We start from the raw sequence: 21,682 nt of genomic DNA on the forward strand, positions 1-21,682 counted from the left end.
CAGTTAAGGTTACCCATGTCAGTCAGTATTTACTTTTTTTCCATCTGTCCATATGTATATTCAGTTAATGTTACCCTTGTCCATCAATATGTACTTTTATCTGTATGTCGATACATACATCTAGTTAATATTACCCTTCTCTTTTGGTATATTCTTAAACTCATTTGCCCAGACCACTCCAATGGCATAAGCGGTAAGAGTGCCTGTCTTGGATGTGGTAGGTCATGGGACAGAGTAAAAAGAAAAGACTTATAAAAATGGTACTAGCAGCTGCTTTGCTTAGCGCTCAGCATTAAGAGGTTAGTGTTAGGACTGGTATGCCTGGTGTCAGGATAAAGTGATGGGGGGACATGATGCCACATGTCTGCAAACATGATGCATAAGTGGTAAGAGTGCCTGCCTCAGATGTGATAGGTCATGTGACAGAGTAAAAAGAAAAGACTTATGTTGTTGTTGTTGTTGTTTTGGGGCTTAACGCCATTTTTCAGCACACGATAGGCTATACATGGCGGCCAGTATTAATGGTGGAGGAAGAACCCGGGAAAACCCCGGAAAGAACCACCGACCCACGAGAAGCTACTGGCAAGCTTTCTCACATACCCACATTGGCTGAATCCTAGACTCGAACCGCCGCAGACAGAGGTGAGATGGCAGTGATCCGTAACGGAAAGCGCTTTAGACCACTCGGCCACTCGGGGCCCCTAAAAGACTTATAAAAATGGTACTAACAGCTGCTTCGCTTGGCACTTAGCATTAAGAGGTTAATGTTAGGTCTGGTTTGCCTTTTGTCAGGATAAAGTGATGGGTGGGACATGATGCAGCATGATGTCCCAGTGCCAGACACTATAAACTGCCACACTGCAGACAAGTGTGTAGCTGTCCAGGAATGTAATCAGAGGCTACCAGAGTTTCATCCATATTAACCATCATATAGTCAGCAAAATCATCTTGTCTTTTGGCCTTCACAAATCGATTGAATGATTTTATTTTTATTTTCTCCTCCAAATCTTTTGGGAAACACTGGATAATCAATGTCTGTGTGTGAAGGACTAGATTGTGTCACTTTAAAACTGTTCCATTGTTTCAATTTATTTTGAAAATTCGTGTGAATATCAGTCAAAAGGAAACAAGGTTGGCTTTGTTATATTGGCCAACTTGATATTTAAAACAAATTGGCTCACTTAAAAGAATGCAAAATTTACCACTCAGGCTTCTATTTGCTTGCCATCTATAATTGTATTTGATACAAATAGGCATTGATATTAAATATTATACACAACAATATCTTGCTTTAATGATGCTTTTTGTAACCCATGCTAGCGAAAAGATGTGAATTTAAATAATAATATCTTTTTGTGAGATGTTATCATTTAGTTAACCTGGATATTTTGCACCCTATGTAATGTGTGAATGGCAGATGCCTCAAGCAGTCAGTTGATATTTCCATATCTCTCTCTCGTTTCCAATTTTTGTTGGATCCAGTTTTCAGTCTGATAACATATTCAAACCTTGGAGTACAACCAGACATGATTCATTTCTCTACATTTACGTCAATGAACAATATGTCATGTATTACCTGACATAAGCGATACACACTGTAATATGGATGCAGTAACACCATTCGGAGTTTTTGCATATATTTTGTTCTCTAATTGCTCACGATGAACAAAGAGGAATATATGATAATACTATGTGTTTAGGCTCTTACAAAAGTAATGGGAAAAGAGTGAAGACAACAAGCTTTGTAAAATTTAACAAATAATTTATTTCCCCATTAAAACAAGTAAAAAATGAGAAAAAGAACTTATGGCTTATGAGTCAAATTGAAAAATAAAGAATTAAAAAATATATATAAGTTATAGTAATAAAAAGTCCTAATAAAATTGAGTTCAAATCCCAATGAAATCCAAAATGGAAAGCGATGATGTATGCTGTGGTCAATGTCATACTGATGTGTCAGCAGTTCTTTGTTGAATCACAGAAAATAACATTCCACTTTTTTACTTCTGTATAATTTTTGATAAATGTCGCTGAACGCACTAGTATTTCTAGGAAAAACAAACTTGATATCCAAATAAATTGAAGAAAACAAAATAATTAGCCCAAAACTGGTCACAACATAAGACACTTTAACTTCTCAAGTGTTAAGGCAAGAATGACTTTTCTTTCCCAAAACATAAATTATAAACCTAACTACAACACAAAACAGATGCCCGGATGTGGGTCAATCCTCTGGAGAAACCAGAGTTTGTAACAATTGCTACATTTTATTTGACATGTAGGCCAGATATGACCTTGACTGAAATCAATGGTTCTTACTCTCAGAAGGAATAAAAAAAAAAATTGAAAAAATGTTGTTTATCAGATTCCTCAATGGTTCTGAATCAAGGTCAGAAACTAGAAACATACAGTGGCAAGAGCAGGGGGTGGGGTGGTGGTGTTGCAGATTCTTAAGTCTTGGAACACATGGCTTGGGTGAAAAGAAGTTTTGCCATTCTTGAACAGGAAAAAAGTTTTATTTTATAGTATAAATATGGTATGGTGAAATATAGTAATCATCTTTCCTCTGGTAGTGGTGACATCATCGTCACTGATATTCAAATTTTGCGTTTAAGTTTCTGAAAATCACATATCTTGAGCATCAGTTGTTGTGTTCAGTTGAAACTTTAGGATCATATCACTAAAGACCTTGATGTCTTAATCTGATATACAAAAAATTTGTGTCTGGTAGGTAAGAATCAGGGTTCAATAGAAATACTTGTTTATTGTTCCAAATGTATATGTGATGCAGTTTGCTTTACATACAACATGAACATTTGTGGTCTTTTTATTGGCTTGGGGGTTTCTATTAATCATAGCATATTGATCTTGGGTTTCAGTTTATGACATCCTATTCCTATCCAAGTTCCTATTTTTTTACAACTGACTGGGAGGTTTATATTTATCACAGCTGATTGGTCTGGGAATTTATATTTATCACAGCTTACTGACCTTGCGGGGGTTATATTTATCACAGCTTATTGACCTCGGGGTTTATATTTATCACATTGGATTGACCTTGGGGTTTATATTTATCACAGGTGATTGGCCTGGGGGTTTATATCAATCACAGCTGAATGGCATGGGAATTTATATTTATCACAGCTTACTGACCTTGCGGGGGTTATATTTATCACAGCTTATTGACCTCGGGGTTTATATTTATCACATTGGATTGACCTTGGGGTTTATATTTATCACAGGTGATTGGCCTGGGGGTTTATATCAATCACAGCTGAATGGCATGGGAATTTATATTTATCACAGCTTATTGACCTTGGGGTTTATATTTATCACAGCTTATTGACCTAGGGGTTTATATTTATCACATTGGATTAACCTTGGGGTTTATATTTATCATAGCTGATTGGCCTGGAGGTTTACATTTATCACAGCTTATTGACCTTGCGGGGGTTATATTTATCACAGCTTATTGACCTCGGGGGTTTATATTTATCACATTGGATTGACCTTGGGGTTTATATTTATCACAGGTGATTGGCCTGGGGGTTTATATCAATCACAGCTGAATGGCATGGGAATTTATATTTATCACAGCTTATTGACCTTGGGGTTTATATTTATCACAGCTTATTGACCTAGGGGTTTATATTTATCACATTGGATTAACCTTGGGGTTTATATTTATCATAGCTGATTGGCATGGGAATTTATATTTATCACAGCTTATTGACCTCGGGGTTTATATTTATCACATTGGATTGACCTTGGGGTTTATATTTATCACAGGTGATTGGCCTGGGGGTTTATATCAATCACAGCTGAATGGCATGGGAATTTATATTTATCACAGCTTATTGACCTGGCGGTTTATATTTTTCAAAGCTTATTGGCCTGGGTGTTTATGTTTGTCACAGCTGATTGGCCTGGGTTTATATTTATCACAGATCATGACCAGGGGGTTTATATTTATCACAGCTGATTGACCTGGGAATTTCTTTTTACTGTAGATATTACCCAACTTGCTGTATGCAGCTGAAATTTATATAATGTTACACTGCTTGCCAAACATTTGTATCCTATTATACTTGGTCTTGTACTTTATATTGATTCATTATTTCCAACCACATCTGGTCACAACTTGTACAATATAATAAATCTGGTCAGATATTGTACTTCTTTCAAGTCTTAAACTTATCTCACTTGAACCTGTTTCCCACTTTGCCCTGTCAGAAGTTGTACACGAAATCAGGTCAAGTAAAATCTCATTCTTATTTCATATCTTCAACTTAACTATTTCAGCTTGTTTCCTACCATGCCCCGCCACAACTTGTACAAGATAGCCCCTATGGTCAAATCACTGTGTGAAAAGCATGGAGTCACATATTGTGTGAAACCTCTAGGAAGAGCTTTCGTAGATATTATCAGGTAAGTACATTTTATTGTCGAGTAAAAACATTGTATTGTCAAGTACGTTCATCGTTTTGTCAAGTAAGTACATCGTATTGTCAAGTAAATACATTGTATTGTCTATAAGTTCATAATTCTGTCAAGTAAGTGCATTTTATTGTCAAGTAAGTCCATTGTATTGTCAAGTAAGTGCATTGTATTGTCAGGTAAGTTCATTGCCTCCCTCTTTATAATGCTGTTGATGGGGGCTGAAAAATGGGGCCACTTTCTATTGAGGTATATTCAAACAAATCTTTGTCATAAAAAAATGCACACACCCTTCAAATTTGGGTAGAACCATATTATAATTGGCCAGTGACTTTTGTTGATTTCATTGGGATTTTTCTTGTTTTTTTATGGCACATAAGCACGTTATTGGTTATATCATGCTGAGGAAATTGGAAGTGTGTGTCCAGAGGACACACTAAGCAAAAAAAGTTAAAAATAAATATCCATAACAAGCTGCTGGACAGAGTCTGGATGTTGATCCCACCCAAGAGCTTTTCATAAAATGGTATTGTGTAGATCAAGTTGTATCCACATATGAAGTAGCATGACTATTGTCAGCTGTATCAGAGAAATTGACCACAGACAGAAACTTTCACATTGAGGATGATCTCCTATATGGATGGATGGATGGGATGGGCGAGGATCACTGTGTCAGCTTCTGTCATGTTGGCATGGCGGGTTTAACGGGACAACTAACTTAATTGGATTCATGACCATTTCTGCATAGCAAGATGGCCATTTTTGTTGGAGACCATGTAAACATGTAGCTTGCCCGATGCGGTGGTAATACCATAGCTGCCAAGTGTTCTCTTTTTCCATATTTGTCCTGTATTTTAGGCCATAATATGACTATGTTTTTCTTGTTAAAAATCCATTTTTTACTATAAAATGTTAAATTAAAAATTTCCTTGCAATTTTCTGTTTTTTAATTGGTATACAGTTCCATTCTGAGAGTAAATGTATCACATGGAATATGAATATGAATTCTAAAATATGATTGGCTGATTTGAAATCAAGGCTACCATGCCAGTCTTTAACCACCATAATGGATTGCACAAACAGTTGCCGCTTTCACTGTATTTAGTATTCAACTTCTAATCATGTGGAAAAGGAAAGCAGAAGATCCAGAATTTTCTCCATCAAAGAAAAGAAAAAAAATCTGGAAGGACAACTGTGCCATCCTGTTTAGATTTGTGAAACCATCTAATAAAGGAGAAAACCTTACATTTTGCAAATTGTGTTATTGTGATTTTGCTATTGGGCATGGAGGTGCCATTGAAACAAAACAAGATGAAACAGTAATAATCAGCTTGCTGCTTCATCATCAACACTCAGCCTGAACTGACGATGTTTATAAATGCCAGAGAGAACGTTGATGTAATTTGATCAAAGTTTGGTTTACTTAATTTCTTTTAGAAATGAACCATCCACACTTACTAGTGTTTCTGGCGATTTATTTTGCACCCTTTTTCCACACAGTAGAACCACAAATTATTACTCGTGTACTAGAAGGAAAACAGTTCAGTAAAAAAATCGCACAGAATTCAGGTCGTCAGTGAAAGATGGTAAATTGAAATATCGATAATGATTGGAAAAAAGGTGTGGAAAAAAGCTCGTATAAACAGCCTGTGTCTGAGTGTGTTGCATTCTTGCACCTTCTGAATGTGGACCCGAATGGAACAGGGTGTCCATTCAGAAGGTGCAAGAGTGCAATACATGCATCTTTGACATTAAATAATTAAATAAGTTACTTTACTGATCGTTACAGATGTTGTTAATAGTTACATAATCATTAAAGTTTTATTAATCAGTAACTGATCCTGAAAATCAGTATTTTTATGATAAGCAGTCAGTACTTTTTTTACTCTTGGGTTGGTAGCTATGTAATACACTTGCATTACTTGTGTTAATTTTGTATAGTTCCTAGGGTTACACATGTTGTCCTTCTGGTAGTAGCAGCTATGTTGGCAGTATAATTAATATTGAAGTTTTTTGTTAAAATGTTTTGTAGGTCAGATAGGTTGTGTTGGGGTATTGTGGGATTGATATTTAAATTAATGGACTCAGGTCTAGATGCCAGGCTATGCAGTCACAAAACAGTCTAAGTACAGTAATTGAACTTGACTCAGAATATATAAAAAAATCACACTTAAATTTCTCAGTACCAGGGCAAACAATACACCACTAAAGTTTATGCAATCAACTAGCATTCACACCCATGCAGCAAAGAAATAATTGCAAATGATCACATTTTATCCCACAGTGAACAGGTGTTGCATGAATTGGGTGCTGCTTTATTTACAAAAAATAAAAACATAATTAACATCATTCTTGTGTTTTGAAGTCATTTTATTGCTTTACCAGTATGTTTCAAATCTGACTTGATCCTTTTTCCGTTAAATGTATTCACCTTCAGATTACTTTCATTTACACAGGTCAATGTTGATTTATATATCGAGCATTTTATTGTCTTTCATCCTTACAGTAATAAGTTCAAACTCCGCCTAGCATCATACCAAAGACTTAAAAAATGGTACTAACAGATGCCTTGCTATGCACTCAGCATTAAGAGGTTAGTGTTAGGACTGGTCCACCTGGTGTCAGGATAATGTGACTGGTTGGGACATCATATTACATGTCTCTGGCATGAGGCCCTAGTGCTAGATATCACTATAAACTGCCACACTGCAGACATCATAGCGATATGATTGAAAAATTGTTAAAGCTACATTAAAAATCCAAATCACCCACCCACTGTCCACTTGATTTGGGAACAGAACCATTCAAGTTTTAGGGGTTGAGGGTTTTGCTGCTCTTATCAAACATGGAGTTCCCTGTTTTTGCTGTGGAGTAATGCAAAGCCATAGTTATCAACATATCAGGGTTCTCGCAGGTTCTGGAATCCTGGAGAAATTTTGGAATTTAAAAAATCGATTTCAGGGGCCTTGAAAAATCTTGGAATTTCTCAATATCTTGCCGAGTTTTGGAAAAGTTATGGAACTTTGGACAATTGAGTTAAAAAATTGATAACTGCTAATTTTATATGGCACAGAGCTCCAATTAAAAAACACTTGTTTGCAACACAACACAGTCAATAATGCAAGATGATTTGGTCCTTGAGTTTTGTGAAATGGCCCTGGAATAGTTTTGGAAAAGTCATGGAATTTATTTTTGTAAAGTCTGCAGGAACTCTGACATATTTTTCAATTAATATAGTAAAAATAACTCTTTGTTTTAGGTCCCTAATCTGATGGATACTTCCAAAGTTGATTAAGGGTTACATCCTACTATTTATGGAGAATCTCTAAGGAAGTTTCACGCCTGATCAAATGTGAACTGAAATATAATTGTGCTGTAAGTTGTTTTGTATTGGAATAGTTCCTGCATTGTATTGAGACAAATTATGATCTGTGTTTTGATGATTTAACAATTATTGTTGTTATTGTTATTGTTATTAATATTATTATTATTATTATTATTATTATTATTATTATTATTCAATTTGTATTTTCAGGTCTCTTAAGAGCTCAGGGGATCTGTGGCTCGCCACATATGAAGCTCACCATCTTCTTTAGGATATATTCCAGTGTGTAATTACAACATTTTTGTTTGAAATTTGGAGTATTTCCTCTCTTTTATTCTTGGTCAATCCCACCATGGCTTATTATCCATTCTCTTTGACTAGATATATTTTGTATTACTAATAATAGTAACAAACTATGATCAACTAAAATTACTAACAAAAAAGAAATAGGTCCACTGTCCTTTAAAGCCAATTTTATGTTAAGGAAATTAACTAAAATTCAAGTCAGTGATTTAATTTGTGGTAGTGGGCCCCCAAGTGGTCTAAAGCACTCACTATTATGGATCAATGTCATTTCAACTCTGTCTTTGTGGGTTTGAGTCTCTGGTTCAGCCTATGTAGGTATGTGAAACATAGTCAAAAATCCTTTTAAAAGGATGTCACCACAGCAAGTCATCAAATGTTTAAATGTTAATATATTTTCTCTATTGACATGTAAAAAAAAGAAAATGTACAAAAATAGTCAAAGAATATTGACAGGAATTCTCTAGTGACATAAAGTAAAGAAAACTTTAGACTAATAATAAAAAGATTATTTGTAGTAATTTGTTGACATTATTGAAATTGACCATAATTATCATTACATAAAGAGTAGTATTCTCACATTTGATCTTACGTGTAAATTATGGTCGTTCTTTCCCAGTTTTTCCTGGGTTCTTTCTCCACCATTTATACTGGCCACCATGTATAGCCTATCTTGTGCTGAAAAATGGTATTAAGCTCTACAACAACAACAACAATGACTTGTAAATTAGTATGACTAAGCTCTCCAATCTAAGAGTACTTTCAATACTTTGATTTTTCTATTGTAGCAGATGTCATCAGATATGGCTAGTGGACCAAGACCAACCCTAACTGCATTTGTCAACTAATGAGGCATGGGAATTTTCCAGATAATTTAGAATTCTGAATAATGTTCAGATTGTATATTATAGATAGTGCTTTATTTTGTTTTTGCTTTTTAACTTCCTGTTCATGCCAATATTTTGTAATGATGGACAATAAGGACAGAACTTTTTTTTCGGTATCAAAAACATCAGTCATGATGAAGAGTTTAGAATATTTTATGGATGAAATGCAACAGTCTGGATTTCATTTAACATTCATGCCATTATATTGCACAGTTTAGCTCTAAACAAGAAATCTAGTCCAGTGATTCATTGCAAGCTTTTCTTGTGTAATTGATGTTTGTCAGTACTATCACTTACGATAATTTTTCAAACAGCTTCATACCATTATGGTCTGACAGCATTTAACGTATTGGATCATAATTGAGTGGGCTTCTGTGAAAGGAGTCCAGTATTCTAACTTATGTGTAGTAGACTATAAAAATGTCAGAATAAAACTGAGCTTTTTGAGCCTTTATATGTTGTGGGTCATTTGTAATTATTGTCGTACGAGTTTTTGTTCTGGTTAAGATTTGAATAATTATTGAGCATTTCTTGATTTCTGGTCCGAGTCCACTGGACCATTTGTGATCAGGATATGGTAGTCCACATCTAACATTCTAGTAGACTTTGGGTGATGGTACAAATAACTTTCAGATCCTGATGAACTATAAATGTTTAGTTTGCTGTTCAGTGAAGGTGACAATTGTAGAAAATTTGATTGAAGTGAACATACTTGATTTGATTAGAGAATGGACTCAATTTAACAGGATTGATTTGATTCGTGAACAGACTTTTAAAACCTTAACAGATCCTCACCCACCCAGTCCAAAAAACTATTGTTTATTCACAACCTTTATTTTCTTATTTTGACCCAAAATAGTGGTTAAAAAAAGCCACAGAATGTTTAAGGACTAAATTCAGCTTCCCTGTCCAAAAGCCAAGGTCCCTTGTGCATCATCTGTCACCATTTGCTTGTGAATGCAGTTGAGGCTTTGTTTCTGATTAGATTTTAATCAGATTTGGTGTGTAAGCTTATAGCATTAATCCCCTAGAATAACTTAATTATGACTGATATCCATGCATTTTAATGAAATAATCTTGCATGTGATTGGCTAAGGCAATATTTTTCATCAGATTTTGATACAAGTTTGTATTTAAACTCCTATTAACAAGATCTCAGATGAGTTCAGTTTCAAGTAACATCCATGTTATTAATGAGGTGATCTTTCATCTGATTGGTCAATCATGTGAACTCATGAAATTATATTTCAGATCGGGTTTTGATCAGACCTGGACTTAAAGCTTGTATCATCAAAATACAAGACAGATTAGGTTATGAACAACATCTATGCATATTAGTGAGGCAGACTGGCATCATGTTGACTGAGCATGTGCGCATGATATAGAGACTGCATTTCTGAGGAGATTTGTATGTGATAGTCTGTATCAAGACCATAGATGAGTTTGATTATGAGCAAAATCAGTAACATTTTAATGAGGATCCATGTTAATCAGATGGTGGGAATTGAACCTGCTACATTCTGGTCAGAAACACAAGTTGTGACCACATGGGCTAGGCCACAGGGATGTAAGGACAGACCATGCGATATTAGTACATGTATATTCTTGAAAGGTGGTGCTATGAACAGTTCCCATGTTATAAATTAGAACCTAGTTCACAGAGACAGTTAAAAATCTAGGGAATAATGCTGGTTGTGTAAATGACTAGTTCTTTTTGTATATTAAGATGTGTGTATATATATATATATATATATATATATATATATATATATATATATATATATATATATATGTCGACACACACACACACACACAAACACACTTGCTAGAAAAGAAGATAAATGACACCAACATTAACACATTGTAACTATATACTTCAATCTTTTCTTACCCATCTTCAGTTTCACTACATGTGCTTTTGCATTCTCAAGCTGTCATAGAACTAGTGAACAACATTTGGCTCACTTGGTCCACTTGTTGTGTCATTAATGGCACTCAAGAGGATGAAATTATGAATGTTTATACTTGGGTGAGCATACATAAATCATCCCTTTTTGAGGTGAAAATGGAGAACCTTGGAAAGCTAAGAACTCAAAATTTTAAATTCGATCCTGCACAATTTAGGTGTGCAAAGTTTCATTGTGTGTATTTGTTGTTGTTATTAAATCTGACTCTTTCAAACTTGACAAGATTGGCATGTAGTATTAGGTGGTGCCAGGTGATCTTTTAACACAGCTGAAGATCAGTGCCAGTCCTGATATATTCATGATGATGATTGTTATGCTGATATGAATAATATATTTTTGTCAGTTATATTTTTGGAATAGAAACAAGAGAAAAATATATAATTATTTTGAATTTTGGGGTTATTTTGTTATTACATATTTGTGTGTTGACTGTTTATAATGTTCAATATTTTGTCCATAATTATGATTGTTTAGACTAGTTTTTTGTATTTGTTTAGCTGTAGATTATAGTTGATCTGTTTTGTCTTTGTGATTCGTAATTTTGTTGAAATAATCAAAATTATTGCATCACACACTTTGTAAGCATCATGTATACAAACAAGATAATGAGAGAACAGTGCCACAGGGCATGAAGGTATGGTCTTGTTTTGTTGGTTGTAATAGCAGTTTTGGTAAGATCATGTCAAAGAAATTTTTAAGTGCCTTTCCCAAGAACAGTCTGTGGCATTTGACCCAAGTTAGCCCCGGGTAGATATAAAACTTGCTACCCTTCGGTTAAGAATCTAACGCTCTGCCAACTGAGTTACAATAGCTTTTGCCACATGTCATGATCCTAATGAAGAATTTGTTGAGCCCTATTTAAAAAAGTTAAATGATTGAATACCGTGAATAAATTGTCGGAGTAAAGATTTTAATTGATTCTGTGTCAGTACAAACCACAGATTTAAGGCATAATACAAATTAATCATTCTGTGGAAAGAACAAGGACTCCTTCGCAACCTCACAAATATAGGCACAAAAGAAAATGATGATTGAATCGGAGCTGCTTGCATAAATATAATGGAATAGTGCAGCAAGTGAGGTACACATAGTTACAAGAATCGCCTTGGCCCTCCATTGTAAAACTTCCACTAAATATTGCAAGTTATAACCGATTCACCAGATTTATAAATTGGTCTTTACATTCTGCATTTTGAATGGTCAGAATGGCTTTTAGTGAGAATTTGAGGGGTTTGTAAATTATGATGATGGATGGGCCAGATCTTTAAAGATGTATGGCAAATTTAGAACAAACTACCTTGCCCCAAAAAACTTTTAAATGGTGGAGATTTTTTGTTGTTGTTCCCTTTGGTTTGGTTTTGAACATCTAATATTTATGTGGTTGATCGATTATCTTTTTGGAGTTCCTGCACCAAATTGGTACTCCCCACAAAGTTAAATACCCACGTGTTGAAATCCAGTTATAATATTTTATTTAGGATAAGTCATCCTGTTTACCTTCAGAAGTAAAAATTGGTATGACTTTTTATATAGAGTATAGGGTCATATTTCTGTTATTTAAATATATTCAACACTACATTCGCTTATATTGCTCAGTTATACATGCATATAAAGTTTGAACAAGATTTCCACAGGTATTTTTGTGGCCATGAAACCTTTTTTTAAAATGTTTCATTTTGTTGTTGCTTTTTTAAATAACATTTTTGTATTTTCTGGCATGCACTACATGTTTGTGTTATAGTGACTGTCATTTCTAAAAGATGTGTTCCTTTTCATAAATTCTAACGATGTCATAAGTAAGAATGATAGTACAAGATGAGAGATTGGTATCAGTTTGAGTTGGATTATAGTCTTTTTCAACTTGACGTTCATCTTATTCCAAGAGATTTACACCGAGTTAGAGTCTGGTTACATCCTTGTACCTATGATTGTTACTGAAAGTCATTGCTCATGTTTTTTCTCCTTTTACTTTTCTCATTTGTTTGAACAAAACACCATTTATGTCATATGGTACATAGAAACTTACTTGACAGCAATGAACGATAAATCTAAAGATTTGTTATGTTCTGTTATGAGAAGTGATGGGACATATTGGTAATGGTGCATAAAAAATTTGCAGTTTTCTGTTGCCATGGAGAGTCTCAGTCTGAAATGCTCGCACAATGCTTGCCCTGAAGTGAAAAAATAAATACTTTTTGTAAGTATATTTCATAGTTTGTCCATAATGTAAACTGTAATTTACAATTTTGCATTTTTAGATTTCAATGACTATCACATAATCCATAACCAGGAGGTGTACCTAAGTTATTTATCAGTTTGCCTGATCATCAATTTTATAAGACTGGTGCTAAGTGTATTTTCAAGTGTTAAAATCAGTTGTACAGACCAGCAGTCCCCATGTGGAAATAGAATAGCTTATTGCATAAGGGACCACTAGTTGAAGAGGGTCTTAAGGTGAATTAGCATATTGGCCTACTGGTTGAAGAGGGCCGTAAAGTGGATTAGGATGAGGGCCTACTGGTTGAAGAGGGCCTTAAAGTGAATTAGCATGAGGGCCTAATGGTTGAAGAGGCCTTAAAGTGAATTATTTAAGGTAGACTAGTTCTGTTATGTAACTGAGTTACCCTAGTTAAATTAAATTATTATTATTATTATTATTATTATTATTATTATTGTTGACAGTAGTGGTACATCTTTTATGTCATATGTTGTACACTTGTGCTTTTATTTGGGTTTAAAAAATATTGGAAAGAACTGTTTTTCATTTAGAGTATTTGTCACTGAATCACATAATTCAAGGCTTAGAGTTATCAATTAGATGCCATGGCCTCTTGCCTTTTTAGATATAGCATTCTTTGGACTAATTATTTTTGAATACTAGTATTTTTTTATGGAACTTTGTAAATGTGAATGTGTAAGCAGTGAGTTCAATTATTGTACCATTTCTTTTGTTCAAGAAGTCTTATGAAAAGTGCTGTTTACTTTCTAGTTCACTGCCTTAATATCAAAGCCACCAAAACTCCGTTGAATGGGGATCCACATGGTTTCCAATTTATCACTCCATCAGAGGAGGTTGATGGGGTAAGGATTGATCCAGGAGTCCGTTGCTGATTGTACAGACTAACTCCCCTTGTAATGTCAATTAAATGTATATGTGTTAAGGGTGGGGCTATGGATAGTTTCTTAGTGATGAAGCAGGATTTATTTCCCAGGAGAGATCCAGTGGCTTTTTGTTCTTGTTTTGGGTACAACATCGTTTTTCAGTGCATGATAGGGTATACATGGCAGCCTAAATAACTGGTGGAGGAAGAACCTGGGGAAAAAGCCCGGTAAGAAGCACTGACCATTGAGAAGCTACTGGCAAGCCTTCCTCACCTACCCACCTTGGCGAAGCCCAAGACTCAAACCGATGCAGACAGGTGAGATGGCAGTGATTGGTGAAGGTGAGTGCTTTAGACCAATCTGTCACCTGTGGCCCTGACAAGGCTGCTTGTATAAATGACTTGTCATTTGTATATCTAGAAAGTGATTCTGTACATGTCATCTAAAAAGGAAGATAAATGATACAGATGTTAATAGAGTAGCATCCAAGCTTTTCTTATCCCTTCATAGCTCCAACAGATGTGTGAATTTGCATTAACATGCTGAGGTATGTCAGTGATTACATTTGTTTATATTGTTGGGTTTAATGTGTTAGGGAATAAACATGCTTCTTGCAGCACTGTTGTACGATTGAATTTTACTGCCCATAACCTGAATCTTACAACACCTGGCATTTGCAGTATCATATGAGGCTAGACACTGGTAAAAAGAAAAATGCTCTTTCATTAATTTGTTTGACATGTCCACTTTTTATATGGTCCAAATGTCCACTTTTCTGACAGTGTACAATAATTTTAGATCAAAAATATAGCAATCCAATATTTTTTGTATGTTCATGTAGACTGCCAAAGTTTTAGTACCAGTCTGTTTCTGAAAATAGAAATGGCAAGTTACCAACATAAATGAAGTGTTGACAGTTTCTGACATTTTCATGACATAGAGTATTCTCTCGTAACTCATTATTGGAGCCATTTAGTATTCCATATTATATTGAGACTGTCTTGTACTAAAGTACATTATACGCAGAGTATGCCCTCATTATAACTCTGCCCATTGGAGCCATTTAGTAAACCATATTATATTGAGACTGTCTTGTCTGAAGTACATTATGCACAGAGTATGCTCTCATTATAAATCTGCCCACTGGAGCCGTTTAGTAGATCATATTACATTGAGACTGTCTTAAAAAAAAACACATTATTCTCCTTCATTATCATGCAGTTAATAGGAGCCATAAAGTATAGATTATAGTGACACTTTCTTATAATGAAGTACATTATACAATACTCATTATAGCACCAACCATGGTAGCTATAGAGTATACAATATGATAGTGAGATTGTCTTATAATGAGGTATATTATAAATGTGTTACTCCCTCATTATACTGCTGTCCAGGGGATCCATAGATTTATAATGATGTATATTGTACATATGGTACTCACTAATTATAATGCTGTCCATGGATCCATAGAGTATACCTTATAATGAGAGCACCTTATAATGAAGTACATGATTGATGATTTTATTATTACCTAATGAAATTGTATACTTGCCTCATAACAAGAACTGTTCTTTGGTGAAAGCTTAATTGAGTAGTAATATTCATATTTGACAATGTTTTTAACTTTTAAACTACATACACAAAAAATAGAGAAAGCTAACCTAAAGCTTATGGGACCGTTACAACCTGCCGCATATCTGAGACAATCTGTTAACATTGCTCACCATTCCATCGAGCAACAGTTAACATTCAGTAGAGATTAAATCAGTCTGCTGATGAAGTCCTTAGTGTGAGGATGAAAGCTTCAGGTTAGCTTTCTCTATTGTTTGTGTATGTAGTTGATAGTGTAAAACCATTGTCAAATAGGAACTGGGTTGTAATAAAGGGCCTTAAATGGTGAAAAATCCCCGACAACAAGATTTGACATAAATTTCTGTTTCTGATAGGAAAGAAGGGAAGTAACCCATAATACTTTTGACAGTGAGTTCCTCAAAAATTCTTTCCTTGCAAGAAATGCAAGCCCAGAAAGAGAGAAACGTTAGCTTAAAATATGTTCATTTTAATAGAACCATTTATATCAGTCTGCACAGTAATACATCCTAGGGGTTAAAATAAATAGTTTTGAAAAAGGTGTCAAATAAAAATGTAATGAGTAGCACATTTATGAAGAGAAAATAATTGGCTACAAGATTAAGTTTTTAATCAGTAAATCATTATAATACTGAGACTGTAAGATAATGGTGTATTATGTGAGATAGCATTTGATTTGATGCATTGATGTTAGAAATCATGTATGTTTGCAGGTTACTGTAAACTGCATTGTTGTTTTATCTTTACATAATTATAGATATGTGTTTGCAAGTAATCGTGTTTTCTTTTCTTGTATTGATTTTGCTCAAGTAAGAAAATATGTGTAAAATTCGTTTAAGTTTACATATTTATTTGCAGATAATTATATCTAAAACCTTACCACATTAAATTTGTTTAAATATTTGGAAGCAGGATTGATGTGTTTGGTGGAGTAGAATTTGACAGTTGCTAGTATTGGCTTGTTTAAGTGCCTGAAACATTTGTCATTTATAGCTATCATATGTATTCTGCATTATTGTATGGCAGTTTATATATTCAATGCCATTGTTCACAATTTATTTGACACGTGTATTTTATTTTTAGCTTTGAATTAAAAAAATTCTTGAACATGAATTTTTCCTGCAACACTTTCAAAATTAATTACCAAGCGTAAGATTACCATGGCCTTAAGGGCCCTGAGTGGCCAAGTGGTCTAAAGCGCTTACTATTATGAATCATTGCCATCTCACCTCTGTCTGCATGGGTTCGAGTCTCGGGCTCAGCCAGTGTAGGTAAATGAGAAAGCTTGCCAGTAGCTTCTCATGGGCCGGTGGTTCTTTCCAGGGTTTTACAGGTTTCATCCTCCACCATTTATACTGGATACAACGTATAGCCTATCTTGTGCTGGAAATTGGCGTTGAATCCTGTAACAACAACCTCAAGAAACGAACAAATAAATTGCTGTGAACTATAATTTTTTGAAAGCTTAAGCTTCATCTGCAAATAAAATGTTTAAAGATCTTGGATGACCTCTTTTATGAGAATGAGACAGTGCATAATAATCATACCTTGATCTTTGGAAATAACTTTTATCAGACTTGAGAAAATAGGTATTTGGGAGATATTTGACATCATTCGTAGTATATAAACCTGTGCAACAAAGGAAAATATAAACATTTAGGTGATAATCAGAATTTCAAATGTATTGATTTAATATCAAATTTATGAAACTCGTTGAATAATGTCTAGCAAAAGCAAATGTCTAGAAAAATGTATTTGAGATCCTCTTTACATGGCCTTGTGACTGTTATATTTTTAGCATTCCAAGTTCAGGTAGATGAAACTTCAATAGCAGTAGGATTGTCACAATGTCAAAGGTCAAGGTTATGGAATGATTTAGTGCATACGAGGTTGCGATATGGAAAAAGTGATGGCACTAGCATGTTAATGTTACCACTGTAGAGGCTACATCTCTGTTTTGTCAGTGCTATCATTTATGCTCATACCATTGAAATCTTTGATGAGCTGCACTATAGTTGACATTTGTTCATATTTATAAGGACATTGGTCAGTAGGATGAGCTTGTTACCACACTAGAGCCTGCAATATTAAACAGTTTTTTCATTGTCATCATACACACACATTATCAATCTATCTATCTATCTATCTGTGTGTGTGTGTGTGTGTGTGTGTGTGTATATATATATATATATATATATATATATATATATATATATATATATATATATATATATGTTGACTATATGGTCTTAAACTGACAAACATAAACTGAAACCAACAAGTTTAGTAAAATTCAAGAAATAATGTATTTCCCTAAAATGCAAAGTGGAAATTTAAAAGGAACTTAAGGAATTATGAATTTAATCCAATATGATCCCAAAAAAATATAGGCCCAGAAGTTTCTAGCGTTTCAAATGAATTCCAGTATTGAATATGCTGAGGTACTTGTATGTGTTAATGTGTCAGCAGTCTCACAGTGATATCATCTAGAAAATCCATGTAATCCTAAAATAAGGATTTAGTCCAAAAGTCAATGACAACTTTGTAGATCCAGTAAATAGTGTAAATAAATACTCTCAAATCATAACTAACACAACTAAAATGATTCCACTAGATGCTAAAATAGGACTGAATAATTCTGATATAAACAACTATATATATATATATATATATATATATATATATATATATATATATATATATTTCCCACTTGACCCATGTTGCAATAACTTTTTCTGAATAACTTCGTCATTTTTTGGAAAATTACCTCGAACTGTAAACAAGGTCAGTTTTTTTTTTTTTAAATTTAAATTTAATTGAATTAACCTGACAAAAATCTGGTTGATCATAGAATTTCCAAGAGGAAATCCACTGTCCAGAACTCCGATCTAAGTAAATATCTTAAATATTATCTTTAGGTTTAGCCTACAATCATGAGCAAAAGTTGCTTTGTGATCCGTTGTTTACAAAGTGACCCATACAATCTTCAATCATGGTCAAAGGTTAAACACGAGAGAGTTAAATCTATATAAGTGTTACTTTTATGTGTCACGTGAAAGCCTACCCAAATATATATATATATATATATATATATATATATATATATATATATATATATATATATATATATAGGTAATAATCGAGTTCTCATTTTCCCGAAACCCAATAGATTTCGATACAAACTGACATTTGTTGAGTAATCGTATAAAAAACATTAACCATACATTTACATTAAGCAGGTGCTATAGCGCCCACATTCAGGTAAATGAACTAAAATTGAAAAATTCATCAACAAGTATGTACTTGGTTTCGTTTACTGTATATCGAGACTAAAATCAAAGCTTCACGAAGTGATGTCCAAACGACGTGTGTAGGTGTGGGTACGCATGTGTGTGTGTGTATATATATATAAAGTTAGATTTATATTTTTGAAATCCTGTTCATTTGGATAAGTAGGGAAAAAACTTGCGTTTCTTATTTTTCAGGAAAATGGGAGCAAATGACTGTTGTTTGGACAAGATAGGTTAATTATAAAAATAAGATTTGGAAACATTATGACCAGAACATGATCAAAAGTAGAATCCTGAGTTTACACTTTACACTCCTCTATATTTATTATGAAGTTTACGGTACTTTCATAGATTATGTATTTTGTTTCTACCTCAGTCGTCACATTGCAAATTTATCCTCGCTTGGCGCTCAGCATTAAGAGGTCAGTTTTAGGACTGATCGGCCTGGTGTCAGGATAATGTATCTGGGTGGGACATCATGCTACATGTCTGCGGCATGATGCCCCAGTGCCTGAAATCACTATAAACTGCCACACTGCAGATATCATATCGATATGACTGAAAAATTGTTAAAGCTTCGTTAAAAATCCAAGTCACACACACATTTATCAGAACAAATAAGTTTTTAATGCACGTGCTAAATGTGTACATCATTTAGAATGAATTGTTCCGAAAATTGTTAATGATATTTCTTCTCCCGATTGTTACAAAGGAACGAAACCAAGTTTCGTACAAAAGAAGGGTTACCATAGGGTAATGTTTGGCAAAAGCAATACGTGATTGTTTTAATGTATGCACAAACAGATTAAGTTTAACTTGTCAGAGAAAGTTTGAACCACTAGAAAAATAATGTATTTTAGAATTAATGTTTCTATTTATTAGGGTACAAATGGGTGTCAGATTAAACCCGTATCAGACCGCCCCCCACAAAAGACAAAACAACACCAAAAAAAAAAATTAAAAAAAATCCCATGCTTGGCTGAAGATCGATCACCCAGATCTTCCGTTGATAAACAATTCAATCCAGTTTTATTTTTTTAAAAAAAGAACTCTCTATAACTCTAGCTTACTCGAAGATAACTTGGTTTCCAATTCAAACTTTGCGTTAAACTAAAAGAAATGCTATAATATGAACTTAATTGAAATCCGAAGATGTTTTTGTTTGTTGTTGTGAGGAAATGCAATTTTTACGCTGACTTCAATATGAGAGATATATATTTGTAACGCTGCCTGCATTAAGTTCAAGAGACTTGTGCTATACGCCAGTGCCATGGCTGTCGTTGGCGTACACCGTTTAAGTCAATATTCGTATGCTGCCGTATAGTGCCCAACCATCCATGTTTGACGATTTATACCCACACTGTTAATTTCGATGAGCCAGTTTATAACCAAAGCTTTACCTGACAAGGTAGTAACCCAGTCAAACAAATCTTGTAAAAGTGACAGGCGCCAACACGTTCTGCCGATTAATATAAATAGCTGGTCCTTCATTTTATTTTTGTCCATCTTTCTTCCCACTGTCAATTATTTATGTTGCTTTGTCTTTTTTGTTTTTTCTGTTTCCATCCATTCATCCATTATGGTTCTATCTTTTTTATCACTCCACTGGATATATGTTTTAACACCAAAGTATTCATACCCCATTTCAGTTCAGGCCAATCATGCCTAGCTCACATTTCTTAAGAAGATCGTAAATTTTACCCTTTAATAAGTACATATATTGCCCGTTGACATCAAAACTATGAACCATATATATATATATATATATATATATATATATATATATATATATATATATATATATATATATATATAATTATTATTATTATTATTAAGTGGTAGCGTTACTAAACATTTCAAAATACTATCAGGCGTGATTTGAGAACACTTGCTTGCCCCTCCTCATTCGACTATTAAGATTGCCTGTAACTAAGACTCCACCCTACTAACCAAAATGTATATTCCATTTCGTGTATGAAACGTATGATCATAGTCACGGATATTATACAATTATTATACGCCTTGGGGGAGAAATGGACAGTACTTTGGGGAGAAATGGACAGTACTTGGGGGAGAAATGGACAGTGACAGTACTTGGGGGAGAAATGGACAGTGACAGTACTTGGGGGAGAAATGGACAGTGACAGTACTTGGGGGAGAAATGGACAGTACTAACAAACAAGGCTATTTATTAATTCTGTTTACTTGTCCATGATTTCATCAAGGCAATTAAAGTCTGAAATGTAAAAATCATCTGAACCCATTTGTCCCAAGTCAAAGTATAACAACAACGCCACTGGCCCGCGAAGCAGTATTGACGTCCCACTCACTAGGCCAAAAATATAATGTAAACGTTCAGTGCCTATCACCCCAGTTCTGTTTAATTTTAATCCGTCTAATCCTATCAACTATTTAGTTAATCTGGAAAATTAAGAAACCATGATGAAAAATGCGTACCTTTCGGCCGTACGCCTCTTTTCATTAGGTAAGCACGGGAAGGAAACATCTTATCTACAGTACAGGGATCACATCCTTTTCAAGATCTTGTTTCGTAGAGATACATCTTAATCAACATCTCGAAGCTTTTGTGTTGCTAGTTTTTCACGCAGCCCACTATACAAGTGACTCTGTGACTGATCTTGGTTGTTTCATTTCTACAGATGGTGGTTTATTTGGCATTTCTTTCTTTGTTTTTGTTATAATCCTTCATTTCATGTACTTTGCATCGTCCTTCTGGCTGATCTGGGTTCTGAACATAATATTTTGTTTTCTCTTTTT

The 21,682-nt window shown here is 34.3% G+C and overlaps 1 protein-coding gene across 4 annotated transcripts in view; it reads left to right on the forward strand.

Moving 5' to 3' along the window:
• LOC149790267 (acyl-CoA 6-desaturase-like) overlaps positions 1-16,721 on the forward strand; it is an 83,749-nt gene extending 67,028 nt beyond the window's left edge. For 2 of the 4 annotated variants that reach the window (XM_089972314.1, XM_089972313.1), the window contains exons 12-14: positions 4,303-4,428; positions 7,973-8,044; positions 8,854-16,721. In XM_089972314.1, coding sequence (XP_089828440.1) covers positions 4,303-4,428; positions 7,973-8,033 — 187 coding nt within the window. In that variant the 3' untranslated portion in view covers positions 8,034-8,044; positions 8,854-16,721. Of the gene's footprint in view, positions 1-4,302; positions 4,429-7,972; positions 8,049-8,853 lie in introns of all 4 variants that reach the window. The other 2 variants (XM_089972316.1, XM_089972315.1) reach the window with 2 other exon arrangements.
• Positions 16,722-21,682: the final 4,961 nt, after the last annotated feature.

Source organism: Sinohyriopsis cumingii, chromosome 10, assembly GCF_028554795.1.
Source record: "Sinohyriopsis cumingii isolate HCF-2022 chromosome 10, ASM2855479v2, whole genome shotgun sequence".
NCBI lineage: Eukaryota > Metazoa > Mollusca > Bivalvia > Unionida > Unionidae > Sinohyriopsis > Sinohyriopsis cumingii.